At 45.9% G+C, this 15,168-nt stretch overlaps 5 protein-coding genes across 5 annotated transcripts; 3 read left to right on the top strand and 2 right to left on the bottom strand.

Moving 5' to 3' along the window:
• Positions 1–936: 936 nt before the first annotated feature.
• BGW36DRAFT_435315 (putative acyltransferase) lies at positions 937–3,720 on the bottom strand (the record flags this gene model as incomplete). Its single annotated transcript, XM_046221410.1, has 7 exons — positions 937–1,109; positions 1,177–1,436; positions 1,487–1,798; positions 1,847–2,525; positions 2,584–2,839; positions 2,892–3,110; positions 3,162–3,720. 7 exons carry the CDS (start codon positions 3,718–3,720, stop codon positions 944–946), a joined length of 2,451 nt encoding a protein of 816 aa, XP_046078065.1. The 3' UTR covers positions 937–943.
• A 947-nt stretch (positions 3,721–4,667) lies between these two features.
• Positions 4,668–5,802, top strand: BGW36DRAFT_421999 (pantothenate synthetase; the record flags this gene model as incomplete). Its single annotated transcript, XM_046219642.1, has 2 exons — positions 4,668–4,695; positions 4,751–5,802. 2 exons carry the CDS (start codon positions 4,668–4,670, stop codon positions 5,800–5,802), a joined length of 1,080 nt encoding a protein of 359 aa, XP_046078064.1.
• Positions 5,803–8,165: 2,363 nt separating this feature from the next.
• Positions 8,166–9,826, top strand: BGW36DRAFT_13526 (uncharacterized protein). The gene has a single exon (XM_046209392.1). It carries the CDS (start codon positions 8,551–8,553, stop codon positions 9,514–9,516), a length of 966 nt encoding a protein of 321 aa, XP_046078063.1. The 5' UTR covers positions 8,166–8,550; the 3' UTR covers positions 9,517–9,826.
• Positions 9,827–11,688: 1,862 nt separating this feature from the next.
• On the bottom strand, positions 11,689–12,584 carry BGW36DRAFT_13507 (uncharacterized protein). The gene has a single exon (XM_046209386.1). It carries the CDS (start codon positions 12,367–12,369, stop codon positions 11,923–11,925), a length of 447 nt encoding a protein of 148 aa, XP_046078062.1. The 5' UTR covers positions 12,370–12,584; the 3' UTR covers positions 11,689–11,922.
• Positions 12,585–13,747: 1,163 nt separating this feature from the next.
• On the top strand, positions 13,748–14,865 carry BGW36DRAFT_353847 (uncharacterized protein; the record flags this gene model as incomplete). Its single annotated transcript, XM_046213470.1, has 3 exons — positions 13,748–13,792; positions 13,860–13,937; positions 13,990–14,865. The coding sequence occupies 3 exons, from the start codon at positions 13,748–13,750 to the stop codon at positions 14,863–14,865; spliced, it is 999 nt and encodes a 332-aa protein (XP_046078061.1).
• Between the last annotated feature and the right edge of the window lie 303 nt (positions 14,866–15,168).

Below are 15,168 nucleotides of genomic sequence, written 5' to 3'. Positions count from 1 at the left end.
GTGGGTGGAGTCGAGAGTGATTCTTGGCCTGATAAGACAATCCAGCTTGGAGCTGTCGATTTGCTGGATAAGCAAAAGTAAATATTTGGAGCTCGAATTGCAAGGAACAAAGTTCGTGTCTTATCGCGATAAACACCTCAGACCAGGATTTTATCTCCGTTTTCAGCCTAGCTCGAACGACCCGATCAGGTAATTATCAATCCTTGGGATTGGCGTTTATTGGTGGCAGATACTACATCTTATTAGTCAACTCTTCATAAACAAGAATGCCTTGTCAATAGCATTAACTTACCAGATAAAAGCCCTCGGCATTGGGGTGCTTGCGACCACTTGTCTCTGTTCAATAGATATGATGGTGCTTATTATTTGCTTACTTCTACTTAAAATTATTCATGGGGTGAATGATAAGAGTCTATGTATAATAAAATTGGCTAGCACATCATAGTCCTTAGTCCTTCTTTTCCAAGTCCCGAATATATAAAAACTAAAATATTTGTTGAATGTAAACAATATACATAGTAAGTAATCGTACATTCTAATTGGTTGTTTGTGATTAGTAAGGCATACACTTTTGTCAATTTGTATGAGAGAAAGAAATATCAGGCAACGACATGGGGTGCCTTAATATCTACTTGTTAATTTCTCAAATACATGTATGCATGCTTGTTTACCTACAAATGTTGCTTGAAACTGTTATATATAAATATAATTGAGATTAATGGATATTTAGAAGTTTAATTAGGAATCTTTGCCATTTCAATGGCAGTATGCACAGTAATGAGATTTCAAGAAAACAGTGAAACTATCGTATACTGTTACAAATGTAGATCTTTGAAATATATATTCCAACGAGCAAATATGCCATCACGAGGGTATAATAAAAACACTGGGGAGTGTTACGAAATAAAATCATTAAAACTGCTATCTTAACAAGTCTCGAGGCTTATAAACTCGCCTTCTCGGCAATAGTAGTCCGCCGCTGCTGCCGCGATGATACGTTGAACCCATTTGCATTCGAGCTTGCCGCGCTTTGAAACAGGTCTCTTCCGACAGCATCAGTCATTTTCAAGACCCTGAAGGATACCGTAGCTCCATCTCGACGGTTTTTTCTATTGAATCAGCTGTTAGCAATGGTTACATTTGTATGAGTCAAATATGGTGATACGCTCGGCTTACCCTTCTCTGCGCGACTGAGCAATTCTTTCCGTAAAGTCCCAGAGCCGGCCACAATTAAGAAGGCTACCAGTCTCTGGATCGCGTTGTGGCGTCCACTCCGAGGCTAACTTCATTGTGGTTGGCGATGAACGCTGCTCTTTGCTTCGCGCAATCAAAATAATACCCTCCTCTGCAAACCGCGAATATGCATTCTTCAGTGTCTCTTTATTGACGGCTTCGAAGTATGACAGGTCGCCTTGATGATAGAGAGTTTTTCCAAGCTAGGCTATTTGTCAGAAAAAATAATCTAAGCCCACGTGTCAGTACGTACCAGCTGAGCACTAGTATGTGCCTTGTTCAAATCGATCCAGATATCAAAAGATCCCTGGAGAGGAGGGGTAAGCCCCATTAGCGAAACAGCACCCAACCAGGTTGCCTCGATAAATGGCCAAATCAGAAAGCAGTAGAAATCGAAATTTTCTCTTCCGCACTGTCGTTCAGCATCACTGAGATCAATCGTGACAGGGGCACCAGATGCATTTCTGGTGACTTTGATTACGTCGTCTTTTTCAAGACCATTTAGGGAGTTCTCCAGATTTGCGACCAGTCCCTCGGGCGGGAAAATGAATTCGCCACGGAAAAGCTGTGGAAAAGTTAGTATATGTGTATGAAAATATGAATATAAACGCACTTTTGAGAGGAAAGAGACTTGTTCTAAAAGAGCTTCGTATGTGATTGTTTGGTTAGCAGGACCACCACCTTGTTTAACTTTGGTATACATGGCTGCAGAAACCAAAGCCTCGGGAATGAATAAATGGATAGTCATGTTTCGATAGAATGAGAGCTGGAATCGATCAACCGCGTAATAAGTCGGCTCTACTAAACCATGAATTTCTCCAACGAGCTTCGGTCCAAGGACCTCAAGAGCGCGTTCGACAACTAGTGAAGTGGGAGCACGGTAGAAATGTGCTACGCGGCCACCTTTTGCTCGAACACGTTGACACAGCCAGTCAACGCGGCGAATCAATTCTGTCTTTCCAACACCTCGTCCTCGAAGAGTCAATAGGACTGTACCAACAAGCGCCGTAGGCATCATAACAGAGACATCATTTATATCTGACAATACTCTATAGCCAAGCGCGCGCAATACCCGGCCTCGATCTGCGAGAGTCAGAGTGATTCTGGAGCCTAAAGAATCTGACATTCCAATGTGATGCAGTTGCTGGTTGAGAAATTCCTTTAGACTCCACGGTTTGTGGAATCGCACGTCCACTCGGCCGAGTTTCAGAGACAAGACCGAAGATTGAGAAAGGAAATTCGCTAGATTCTCTTTCTGTTTAGGCTGGCCTAAGAGCTCGCTAATGTAAGATCTGCATAGAAACGTTAGCAAATTACACAACAAGACTCCATTTTCCAGGGCATATGTACTCAGTCTCAATCACTTTATCGTACTGTGTGCTAACAGGGCAAATGATAGTGTCTGATACTCGACCGGACAATATGCTATCAACAATGAAGCTCAGAATGCCGAATTTTGGAGAAAGAAGCTTTCCGGTGCGAGATCGACCGCCTTCTATGAAGCATTCGAAGTTGAAACCTTGCTGTAACAAGACATCAATGTACGTCTGCACCAGTGTACTATATAGCTGGTCGTCACCAAAACTACGACGGATATACATAGCACCTGTATCGAGGTCAACAGCAGAGCAATGGCTACTATCTGGCAGCGACCTTACCTGCATGCTGTAGAAAAGAACCCACGAGCGGAAAGTTTAGATTATCACCAGCCACGACAATAGGCAAGCCTATGCCAAGCCGATAGCAGATTACTTGGAGAGAAACATAATCCACATGTGATTTGTGACACGGAAGGAAAACAATAGACTGCTTCTTGTCTGCCGCAGCTTGAGCCACCGACCTTAGTCGAAGGACCTCCTCACTCGAGACATGGATACCTAGCAATCATCAGCAGAGTCTATAAAATGATTCCATGCCAGTCCGCCTACCCTGGTGGTATGCCCGCGTTAACAACTGTGTAGCCAAATAGTATGCGCCTCGAATAAAAGTATTGCTCTCCATTTTGCAGATCATGTTATCCATCATTGAATCAACCACATGACGCAAATTCCCCTCGATTTCATTCTTGCGCTGAACTCTAACTTCCTCGATAATATTAGGAGCTTCACCAAACAAGCCTTCGGATTGTTCCACGTTCAGACGCGCAACGGCAAGCTCCGTGATTTTGCCTTGGAGCAAAGGGCTGTCCAGAATCAAGTCCTTGATCCTCTCTGAGTATCCTGAGTAGAAAATAGGCTGTCCAATGACCGAATCGTACGCGCGCCATCCCGTTCCAGACACAAAAAGACTGACGTCACGCAGGAAATCAAAAGGGTTTTCTCGAAACCGGCCTCCGTGTCGGATGAGATTTCTCTCGGTGATAGCATCATCCTGGTTCTGCGAGCCGCCTGTGAAGCCGGTAGGGCGAAGGGTCACTTGGTCCCCCACTATCTCTAGATCGGGAGCGGCGTGGTCATCTTCGATATCCTCGTCGTGCTTTGAAGACATGTCGACGACGGCTGGGGTGTATATTGGTGGTCACAGTGATGGGATCAGGGACCAAGCCATGCAGAAAGGACAGAGGTATAACACGCAAAAAGACAGATCAGCACCTAAGTTCCAGGAATGTGTGATATCATCGCAAGAGGGAGCGAGTGTGTTCTCACCTTCTCCCCAACAAAACGAAGATCATAGCGGAAGCTTAGCCTGTGTTTTGCGGAGCGTCCAATGATCCTCCACGCTCAGTGCGGAGAAAGACTTCGGACCTCGGCGATAGATCACGTGATATATGCGGAAGATAATGACCTCACTGTTTACCTACCATATTTGTCTTTATATATGTCAGAATTGAGAAAACCGTTATTGTTGTTATTTTAGAAAACGAAATTATACGCTCAAATCGGTCCATTTATTCGTGCTGAAGCTTCGTTAGGCCATAGGCTTAATTACATGGGTCATTGACTACGGACGGGGCCGAGCTAAAGGATCGCAATCCTCCAAGAAAGGAATTAAGAGATATAAATAACACTACACCGCAAAACCCTTCTATACATATCTTCTTACAAGGAAACTGACAAAGCTGAAAAATTGACAGATCGGTGTCTTATCTTATCAGGCACTCATTTGCGCGTCACGTGAACCACGCGATCAAAGGCTCGGCGGGTGGAGCTATACCACTTCAAGAACTGAGTTCTCACGCATATCAGCTACAATAATGTCACTGCCTTGGACAATGAACCGAGCATGTCCTGTTGAATGATACGCAGTGCTCTCTCGCAAAATTTTGGCTCGCAGGATGTGGAAGCTTCTGTTCATTTGGTTGACCTTGGTTACGCAACATCTTGTGTCTTAAAAGCGCCGCACAGAAACCGATCCACCGCAGAATTTCGGAAATCAAACATCGGCATTGCTCACTACGTACGCAATATATCTCGTTGGTACTGCTAATAGACAACATGCTTGGCGTGAAAAAGGCTCTGGGGCGTAAGTGTTCGACCTTTTCTCTCCCGTTTCTAAAATACTAATATGTGGTCAACAGCTCGCGTGGCCTCGCTGGCCCGGCAGGTACACACACCGTCATTTCAAGTATTCCGCGATGTCCCCCCTCTTCGTGAATTACGAAACCAGCTTCAGCGATCAGACCGGACTGTTGGCTTCGTCCCTACAATGGGAGCCCTCCATCAGGGTCACTTGTCGCTAATTCGACAGGCTGCTGCCGAAAACACGGACGTCTTTGTGAGCGTTTACGTCAATCCAACACAGTTCGGCGTGAACGAAGATTTGAGTAGCTATCCGCGGACATGGGAATCAGATGTCGAGAAACTCGAGAAGCTCAATGGCGAGTTCGAACAATCATCCTTGCCGCCATCCGGCCGCATCACAGCCATATTTGCTCCTACTGGACAAGTCATGTACCCTACACTTCCCCCGGCATCGGCAATCGACGGGGCCGGGTCTTTTGTCACCATCACCCCACTTGCCACTAAGCTCGAGGGGGCATCGAGACCTGTATTTTTTAGGGGCGTTGCAACCGTCTGCACCAAGTTATTCAACATTGTTAAGCCAAATCGAGTCTACTTTGGGCAGAAGGATGTCCAACAATGTGCAATCATCAAACGCATGGTTAAGGACTTCCATATTGACGTAGACGTGCGTATTGGTTCCACGATGCGTGAAGCGGATGGTTTGGCTATGAGCTCGAGGAATGTCTATCTTGGTAGCCGCCGGCGCGCGGTTGGTCCCGTGCTTTCTGAAGCTTTACGGGCAGCCGAAGCAACATTCAAATCTGGCAAACTTGGTCGGAAGGATATCTTAGGCGCAGCTAATACCATTGTCGACGATAAGCTCAGCGAACAGAGATCACTCTCCCCGTCTAAGCGAGCCTTGTTTGAGGTTGACTACATTTCCCTTGCCGACCCTGACACCTTAGATGAGATTGAGCAGGTTGATCCATCAAAGGGTGCCATTTTGAGCGGTGCAGTCAAGATGTTGCCGGTCGAGGAGCCTCAAGCAAATGAAGACTTGGGAGCTGGCGGCGGTTCTATCCCGGTGCGATTGATTGATAATATCATCTTCAAGCCCAGCAGCTAATGGTGATGATGCCATCTTCTGTGTGGCAAAAAGAACAAAAATTCGTTAATTCGGTACACATGGATATACACAACAAATCTTTTTACAATAGATGTCAATCACCACAGCTCTAAACTCAGCTGCTGTACAATACACAACTGACAAAGAATTAATAAAATGACTAATCGAAAGTTCAAAATTCCAAATACCACAAGACGCATAGCTATTTTTGGTAGAGATCGTTTATTATCCATGGCATGCACATTGTTAGCAACGATCCCATTCCAGTGTCTCCGCCACAGGCGTCATTTTAATGTTACACCAATTGATGTATTATAGGAACTCACAAATTTACAACATAGGATCAATTGACTGCTCCGATGATTGATAAAGAAGTCTTAATCAAAGGTTACATATGCATATATATCATAATTATGTAGGATTGTTGAAAACTAATTTTCCGTGGGCCAATAGTTACATGTTTTACATATAACATTGAATTTATATTAAATCTAGTATCAGTAACCACTTGAGATATATCAGTTTTCATATATGGCATCTCCCTAGTAACTGCACCTGAGAATGCATAAAAATGTTCACTTTATGAAACCACATTAGAAATGTGTAACTGGATAAACAAGGTCTATCAATAGGTCAAAGATTGTTTATAATACCCATGTTCAATGTTTCTTTCATGAATAGTACAAAGAAAGAAAGGAAGCATTCTTCCTACCCGGAAGATACCAGAAACAGGTACTTCGTCCGTGGTCGGGTGATTACCCCTGTCTCTTTGTCTTCCAGAACACCAGGCCGGCTCAGCCCTATTTTCAGATAATCCCATATAACTAATCCACTCCCAGCTACGTACGTACCACCTTGCAAGGGTCGAGCCTCACGTGGCCGGGATCTCGGCCGTTTCCCCTTCCGCGACCTATCATAAAAATAAGTTAACGATCTCGCATTCGATTCGGCGGATTACCAGACGCCATCCGACGGCCCCATGCAAGCATCCCTGTTCGGTGTGTCAAGTTGCATGACGGGCCGCGCTTTGCTGCTTGCGATTTATCCTGACAAGGGGGTAAGCATTGGGCACAGAGATTTGTTGCGAAAAGAGGCAGCAGTCTCTAATTGGTGATGATGATAAACAGTAATGCCACAGCTAAGACAATCAAGGGGCTACGATCGTTGGTCTAAATATCCACACGACAACAAAATAATAATAATACCAAATGCCTTCGCACGCAGATGTACGTCAACAAAGGCAGGCCTCGGTCCGGGCCAAATCAGGTGTCGAGCGAAGCTGAATCTGAAAATCGATACTGGTAATAGGTATGGACTTCAAAGCATTACACTTCGTTACAACGCATATACGATGCAGATAAACGACCCGATATCAGGCCGGGGTAAGACGGAATCCTCCGCAGACGGCGACCAAAAGATTGCCTCTTTTGTATCCGTTCGTTTATACATGTTTAGTCGATCATTTCGTGCGGGTTCAACTGGCTGCACTAAGTCCGTTAGATGCATCGAATAACAATCCTACGCCGCTTAGGTGTAGGCACTAATGCATGCATATCAACGTAATCAGAAGTCGTTATTTGATCGAGAAACCAAGGACGCGCTGGCCAAGCAACACTTCCTTATAGCGACTTGGTCTGTCTTGTCATCACTTGGCTGCATGGCGCCGATGCGTCGAGATTGTCACGAGCTCGGCCAGCCGCTTCGCGATGCGTCACGTAGTCGAGGGCAGTCTAGAAGATGCATGAGAGAGAATCTGGATGTCGTTTGCTCTCACCGCCTCGTCATTATCATCATATATTATGCGGCCTTTCCCTTCTCCCAGGCCAAGGATGGGCATCCCAGTAGGAACATGCGCATAGTCGAGATAGACAAGCAGTCTACAACAGGGAGGAGAAACGCAGTGACTGTACGGAGTATGGCTGACTGGCTGGCCGGGAATAAGGGAATCAAGGGCACGCACGGGAATAGCGATTGCTGATTGAGTGTTAGACACCACCAACAGCGCGTGGCTGCAGGCCAGCATGCAGAGTCGCAGAGAGTCGAGCGCAAATTATTATTAATCGGCACGGCCGTGGCAGGCGCCCGGTGCGGACTAGCGGCCTTAATGCCTTAATGCTAGCCGGCTCGTAAAGCCACGACGCCCACAGCTAACCGAGTCGTCACCTCCAATCACACTCACCACCAACGCAGCTAACACATAGCACAGCAGCCGTCGCGGCCTGACGCCTCGCCGTGCCCGTTGGCGGAGCGATCTAGGACCACTCCCTGCACTGTGGATTTGTGCCATTATTTATAATTTATTAAATTATTAGTCCGGGCTCCACCAGCATGCCTCCGAGCCCTTGGCCTCTGAGTTGGACAATGTTAGTGTCAGTGTTAGCCTGGAGTACGCTCAGCGTCGCTCACTCTTGTATGATTTAATATTAATCTTACTATTATTGTGATTCTCGTTACTGACCATGACTATTATTCAGCCTTCCGCTCTGCTAGTCGACTCTGGGTTCGATGAGTAGTTAACCACAGTGACAGCCACTTTGCTTTCTTCCTCGTCTATACTCACTGACCATACCCAACACAACACCCCAATAATCCATCACACCACCGCATTTACGACGTAGATCTGCACATACATCGACAAGTCACGCTACCAATCCGCCGAGCACTTAACTGTGACTTGGGCCGCCTCTCGACGCAATTGCTTCACCCTTCCTCGACTGGCCAAACCGATCCGTACGTCGGCCTTTCAACATGGCTTACCAGCCCATGGACGCATTCCAATGCTTCACATCTATCAGCGAGAACGTTCCGTCCTGGATCACGCGAGTCACCGACTTGGCTACGTACACAGCAAAGAAGCACACTGAATTCTCGGAGGAATACAAGAAGCTCGCCCTGGCCCAGCAAACACAACAACGGCGGCGGAAGAACAGTTCCGTCCACTCAATCCGACCGGGCTCTGAACTGCGGGCAGACGGAAGCCTTTCTGGTCTCCAGACTTCACAGGTCGTTCTCGTCGAGGTCGCCAAGCCTTCATCGACAGGCTCGAAAAGAAATGGGGATGCCGCATCAGTACTTTCAGGCGAGGGCTCCCGAGTCCTCCCACGCCAGCAGCTAATCATTCACTACGACGGCCACATGCAAAAGGAGCTAGAGCAGGTTGTCCGAGATATCGGGGCTGCGCGGAATAGCATTCGCAAGGGCAAGATGTCGCAAGTCATGCGTCGACCTAACCTCACCATGGAAATGTTTAGAAGCCGGTCCCGGGATTCTCTTCGCAGTCCGCAGCTCGCAACCGATAACTTCATTCAAGTCCAGGCAGAACCACCGCGATTAACCCAAAAGGCGGACTCGTTTGATTCTACCGACAAGCATTTAGAAACCGCGCAAAGCCTGTGCGAGACAGCGGCGCATCAATTCCTCCGCTGCGGAAACTGCTCCTCTCAACTAGAAACGATCCTAGCGAAATTCGACCTCATTCTCGAGACAGCCAAGAAAGAAGTTGGCCATCTCAGTGCAGAGAAACAAGTCGACTCGGGCATCGAGGCGGCTGAGCCCGAGCTGACATCGCAGGCTGTATTGAAGCCGGTAGGTGTTGCAGAAGATGGCAAGCCCCTGGAGCCTGGCTCGGCGGACATTGAGGTCGACGACTCGCCTTCGGACTCGTCAGTATCGATTGATATCACTGCATTTCGTTCAAGCCGATTCCGAACCTAATACTCATACAACCACTCGCTATTTTCATTCATCATCTTGATTTTATCTACTTCGCCTAACTCATACAGCACATCTCAGCGTTTTTTTATTGTTGTGTGGATAAGCGATCAAAAGACTAGGCATGAGCCTGTTGGCTACGAAATACTTGCATACCGCGGGAAGGTTGGCGTTTGGGACGAGCATTGCATACCGATCCCTTTAGATCGGATACTCGTACATAATTCAAACACTTCAAATATCTATCTACATAATTGTACAAATACTTGAAAAATAAAATTTACCCAACTCACCATTGTTATTGCCTATGCGGCGGCGTAGGAGCACGTAGTCTAATAATAATCTGCTGGGGCACACACTTATCACTCATTTTTGAGCGTTCTAACGGCCCACATTCCACATTGTCAGAAGAGGAATGGTGTAGCACTCCGTATTAGCCATTAAACTTTTGCTTTGTGAATCACTTGCTGAAACGGGTGCATAAGAATCGTGTCTGACTCAAGCCTCGTGGACCTTTCCGTGGAGCGCAGATCATTTCCCAATCGTTTGTAGGACCGCCAGCGTCTTCTATCTGATTCTGGACATCTGGTTGTTGGTTGTACTGTATTACTTATTATTATTCTGCCAGAGGTTTTTTATTTCACTTCGTATATCGCATGCTATTCTTTGTTCTCGAAACCCACAACTAACTTACCAACAATACCGTTGTCCATTATGGTAAATAGTCATACTTCATGCTGAGTGGTGATACTACATATTAGGCTTTCGCGAACGGATACGGAGTACATGATTACATGCATCTGCGGTGAAACTCGGCCATTGTCAACAAGAGAAAAATGGGTTGTGATCCCGCAGTGCCAGCACTGGTCAGTTTGCCACAGCCACCCTTACGAGAGTATGCAGCTGCAAGTCATGGTATCTAGGATATACTAGACAAGGAACAAGGAACAAGGAATTGTTGGACGGATAATAATGAGACTTGCAAGCTAATCAACAGTCAACGTTTCAAGGCAATGTTGCACGAGACCGGGAGGAGTTAGAACAAGAACTTAGGCTGATTGTAGATCCGTTGGGGTTTTGAGTTTCGAATAAATCCGTTCTGAGTGTATGGAGTAAGACGCTGCTGCTGTGGGCTACGGCTGGACCTGAGCGATCAATAATGCATCGCGGGGTACGCCCGATTAGGGTCTGGAGGGCATCGCAATTTTGGTGAGTGACGTGGCTAGTTTTGTCGTACGTATAGACATCGCTAAGTGCCAGTTTGGTTTTCATTCGAAAGTCCCATGTTGCCTGTTGAAAAGCAAATTATGATAATACTTGGATTCATGATGCAAATTGGCGAGACGGTCGTCTTGTGCGTGGACGTATGCGTAGTGCGTGCGCCATTGCTTACTATCACAGTTGACAGCTTCAGTACTACCAGTACTACCAAGTATTATACTAGGAATAATATAAGTCGAGCAAAGATTCAGTTAAGCTTGAATCGCTAGCTACATTCAATGAAACTTTCCATTATTGATAGGCATACCTACATGGTTTGAACGTTGGGAGGATTCTACTTCCAAGCACAGCCGTAAACCGTAAACGTCACTCGCTCCTGGTCCGTCGATTGGCCAATTTCTCGTATACAAAATAAAAAAAGACTAGGATTGATGCAATGCAACCAACTGCGACTCTCCATAGAGACCCCAAGACAACCCCTACACATGCCGCTAATAATCGCTACTGGCGGTTCTTTCCGCCAGCCTTCGAACGCCTCGCAAACCCTCCCCTTTTCGTCGCTAAACTTTAGGACAAAAGGATCTGCACAGTAGTTTGGACCAATTTTCAAGCCACTTTCTTTATTTTTGATACCAATAGATATAATGTGGATGGCTGATCCGAAAGAGGGCTTTGACCTACTTTGTTCAGCGAGCAATTCCTTTGTTGGATCTTGACGCATGCCAGCGTAATAAGGACTGAGCTGTCCACGGGTTTTTTCCGGGACGGCTTCGCTTTCCAACTTTCTAGAACTGCGACTGTAATCTGGGACCAATTAGGCCTAGGATCGACGCTTACCCCGTGCGTGCAACCTGGAAGTCATTTTATTATTGTGGCGTTTCTTATTATATCGGTTGATAAAATAGTCTCATATTCTGATACCCAGCTGAGTCTCAATTGCTGGTTGTGCCCACCTCGGTTTCAACACTCTTGCTTGATATTGCCTATGAAATTATGGCCTGTTGAATCAAGACGAGTCCAGAGTCACCGTCCCGCAGCAACCGTTCTGACTTTAATAATGTTCCATGGAACAGCGGCGATTTTTATTCCTGCCGTGTAGACACTCAGAAATGGGTTTATATCGACGTCTCCTGAGCCAACAGTTCGTTATGGTAGAGTATTGAGTACAACTATATTGAGGGTTCCAGCTTATATCAAGGCCCCAATCACCAGCCCGACATGTGTCGGCCATAACGTATAAATCACATAATGGCGAAATGATGTCGCCGGGAAAGACATTAGCATAGTATATACTATGCCGATATTTGCGGCCGCTAAACCGCCGATAAGTGAATTGTTTCGTAGAACAGCCGATATCTTGTTCAGGTTCTCCACCCAAGCAAATAACCCAGCTATCCAGAGTATGCCCGAGAAAAACACAACTAGAGCTCTGATCACTATGACTGGGTCTTCTGGTTGTCCCTTACTGTTGAATGTGGGTGTTGAGGGTTCCGTCCAGACCGGCGAGCCGAGAAAGCCGGTGAGAATTGAAGCTATCAGCGACATAACGCCCATTGCGATGGTAGCATTTCCTCGCGCGACCTTATGGGGGTGCGGCTGAGTGAGGCTCGTGTTCGCCTTCGTTTCGGATGTCATTGTGATTTCGCGCTCAACCGACTTGAGAAGGGCGATGTGGCGACTGTATTCTGATGCTCTAGCCTTGCCCTCGATAAAACACGTAGCTCGTAGTCGTGAATAAAAACAGTCTATCGATGCTGTGCTGAGGCGTGATTTTTCAAAGATTTGTCGGCCAAGTCAAGTTAAGCAAGATGAGCTGCTTATCTAATTGTGGAGCGAAGCTTCAGTATTTCTATGTAAGCAATCTTATACGTGACCTGGAAGAATAAATAAAAATAGCCTGATTAGCTGCTGAAAATACTAAGAATTAATAAATCCTAGTAATCCAGTTGGCTATTAAAAATGCCAAAATCAATTAAATTAGTTTTTTCAGATTAGTCCTATTTGGCTTATTATTTTTCTAGTTCAGTCAGATGACACTCTGTTTAATGAAAGCTGGCCCTACCATGAAAAAACTGCGTGCCAGTCTGTTTTATATAAATTGACCTTGCCATATAAACACTGAGTGCTACCATGTCTTATATAAATTAATCCTATTATATAAACGGTGTGCGGTACTCTGTCTTATAAAAACTGACCTTGTTACAAAACTAGTGAATGTTGCTCTGTCTTATAAATGTTGTCTGCCGGCCTGCCTTATAAATGCTATATGACGAAACATTTGGAAGGATTTGGAGGAATTAAAGGCCACTTGTGTAATTCGAATTCTGGGCTTGAAAAATTTGCTCTGCATCCCCTTTGGCGTTTATGCGCCACATGTATAGGCTGGTACACCCAGCCCTAAGAGGACCGTCACCATATGCCGATTCGTATAACCGATATGTGGTTTGAGAATTGAAATGGTAGAATTTAGTTAAGTTGAATGTAGAATCAAGGGACATTGACAGGGACTGCTATGAGTATGAGTAGGAGACATGAGGCAGGAGATAGGCACCATGCTCCTTCCTCTAGTGCCACTGCCATTGCACCTTCACTTTCACCTTCACCTTCACCATCTTCTTTACCTCCTTATTATTGTCTGCTCTGCTGTCTGCAGTGAAAATTTTCTATATGACTCTTCACTGCTTTGTTCATTCTCTTTCATCCTACTGCCCTGACTTATCTTCCAGTCTATGCTCTATACCTGTCACCTGCTCCAGCTAACTGGCAGGCAGCTTCTCTGCATGCCCAACTATCATTGAAGCCTCCTTTGTTTACTATTCTCCTGTTTGCTGTTTGATATCCACGCTGCGCCGGTGACTGCCCAGTGAGGGTCTGCATAGGAAATTGCCATCGTGGTGTGCATGTCCCACCATCCCAGCATTCACCCACAACCACCTTTTTCTTTCCAAAATTCTCGAGTACACTTGGGTTTTCCCTCGACACTTCACCCTGCCGGTTTCCTGGCTTTGGTATCATGGATACGTCGCCAAAAAGCAAGCTAGGTGACGAGTTTGTTAACGTAAGCTCCATAAAATTCAGTCCTCGTCGGTGATACCGTAAAAAGATGACATTGACATCCTTGGCAGCATCTCAGATTTCCTCGCCACTCCGATTCGGTGTTTGTACAGGCAGATTGGGATCTCTGCTTGGATATTGAGGAATGCGTAAGTTCTTTCAAGCCGGTCTGTCGATAATGCTAAAACTTTGTTCCAATAGATCAAGAAGTCGAAGAAAAACAAAGAAAGTGATAATGGCTCCCTGGTCTCTGCAACGCCTACAGTTCCTACACTGCCTGCCAAGCTTGTCAAGTCCATCGAATTTGTTGAGCCTGTTGAGACACGCGAGGCAAAAAGCAGTCCTCGAGGAACTCGTCGTCCCTTGCTCACGCTCGATTCCGAAGAAGGTAGCTTCACAATGTCTCCACCTATGAAAAAGGCGAGAGTGGATTCTGTTCCAGATTCTTGTCCTAGAGGTTCCTATCGTGATTTGTTCTCGCCCATGTCTCCACGTAGCAGACCATTCGACCCTATTATGTGGTTTTCTACCCCCAAGAACGCCGTTCAATCAGTCCAACCCGTACATCCTACACCTGAAAAATCTTCAACCAAGTCCTCAATTTCCCATAATTCTCGCAAAGGAAGCACAGGATCCAGCGGTCGGCGTAGCGGGGCAAACGGACAGGATTTCATTATTTACGAGGACAACGCTGAAGATGAGATAAGCAACCAGTTGATTATGAGCACATCCTGGTTCCCCATCTTTGCAGACAACGATAAAGAGAACAAGCCTGTTGAGTATAGTACGGATGAGGAGGATGTTACTGAAGTCGTCGTGACTGAAGCCTTTGAAGACAGTCAAACTAGACGTTCAGTACTTGGCGAAATACACAATGATTCGGCCCCTGAATTATTTCGAGATGACTATCTCTCTCAAGGACCTGACCAGGTATTCTTGCCTGCGGATGATGACTATGAGGACGACGAAATTATCGGACTGGCAGATAGTGAGGAATACCTGCTAGAAGAATATTACGCCGAAGATTTCTACATTGACGAATACGACGACGGCTACGCTACTGATGGCGACTTTTGAGGTATCGAAACTTGGGTCGAGTCGATGGCCATTGAGCTTGTGAGTAGTCTTTGTAACGAAGTGTACTTGTGCACTTATATGTCTATGTCAATACTCTATGTATTATATGTTGGAGTCCGCCTCAATTTTTAATTGTTAACTCATGGAATTTGGTGTTATATCATATGTCTGCAAGAAGATGGTTTGTATGTTATCAAATGGTTCTGGATGGTCGCCAGTGTATTATTGGGTTCCTATTACGAAAATTACGCGGCATGTTTGTTAGCTCCGTCTTGGAAATACAATCTCTAGTTCCGTATCATT

The sequence above is a fragment of the Talaromyces proteolyticus genome, assembly GCF_021365285.1.
Source record: "Talaromyces proteolyticus strain PMI_201 chromosome Unknown BGW36scaffold_1, whole genome shotgun sequence".
Lineage (NCBI taxonomy): Eukaryota > Fungi > Ascomycota > Eurotiomycetes > Eurotiales > Trichocomaceae > Talaromyces > Talaromyces proteolyticus.
The sequence above is the reverse complement of the archived record's forward strand: the minus strand, read 5'-3'. Positions and strand labels throughout refer to the sequence as shown.

Coding starts and splice junctions, on each gene's coding strand:
- BGW36DRAFT_13507 (XM_046209386.1), bottom strand. CDS start 12,369: ATGACATCCGAAACGAAGGCGAACACGAGCCTCACTCAGCCGCACCCC.
- BGW36DRAFT_13526 (XM_046209392.1), top strand. CDS start 8,551: ATGGCTTACCAGCCCATGGACGCATTCCAATGCTTCACATCTATCAGC.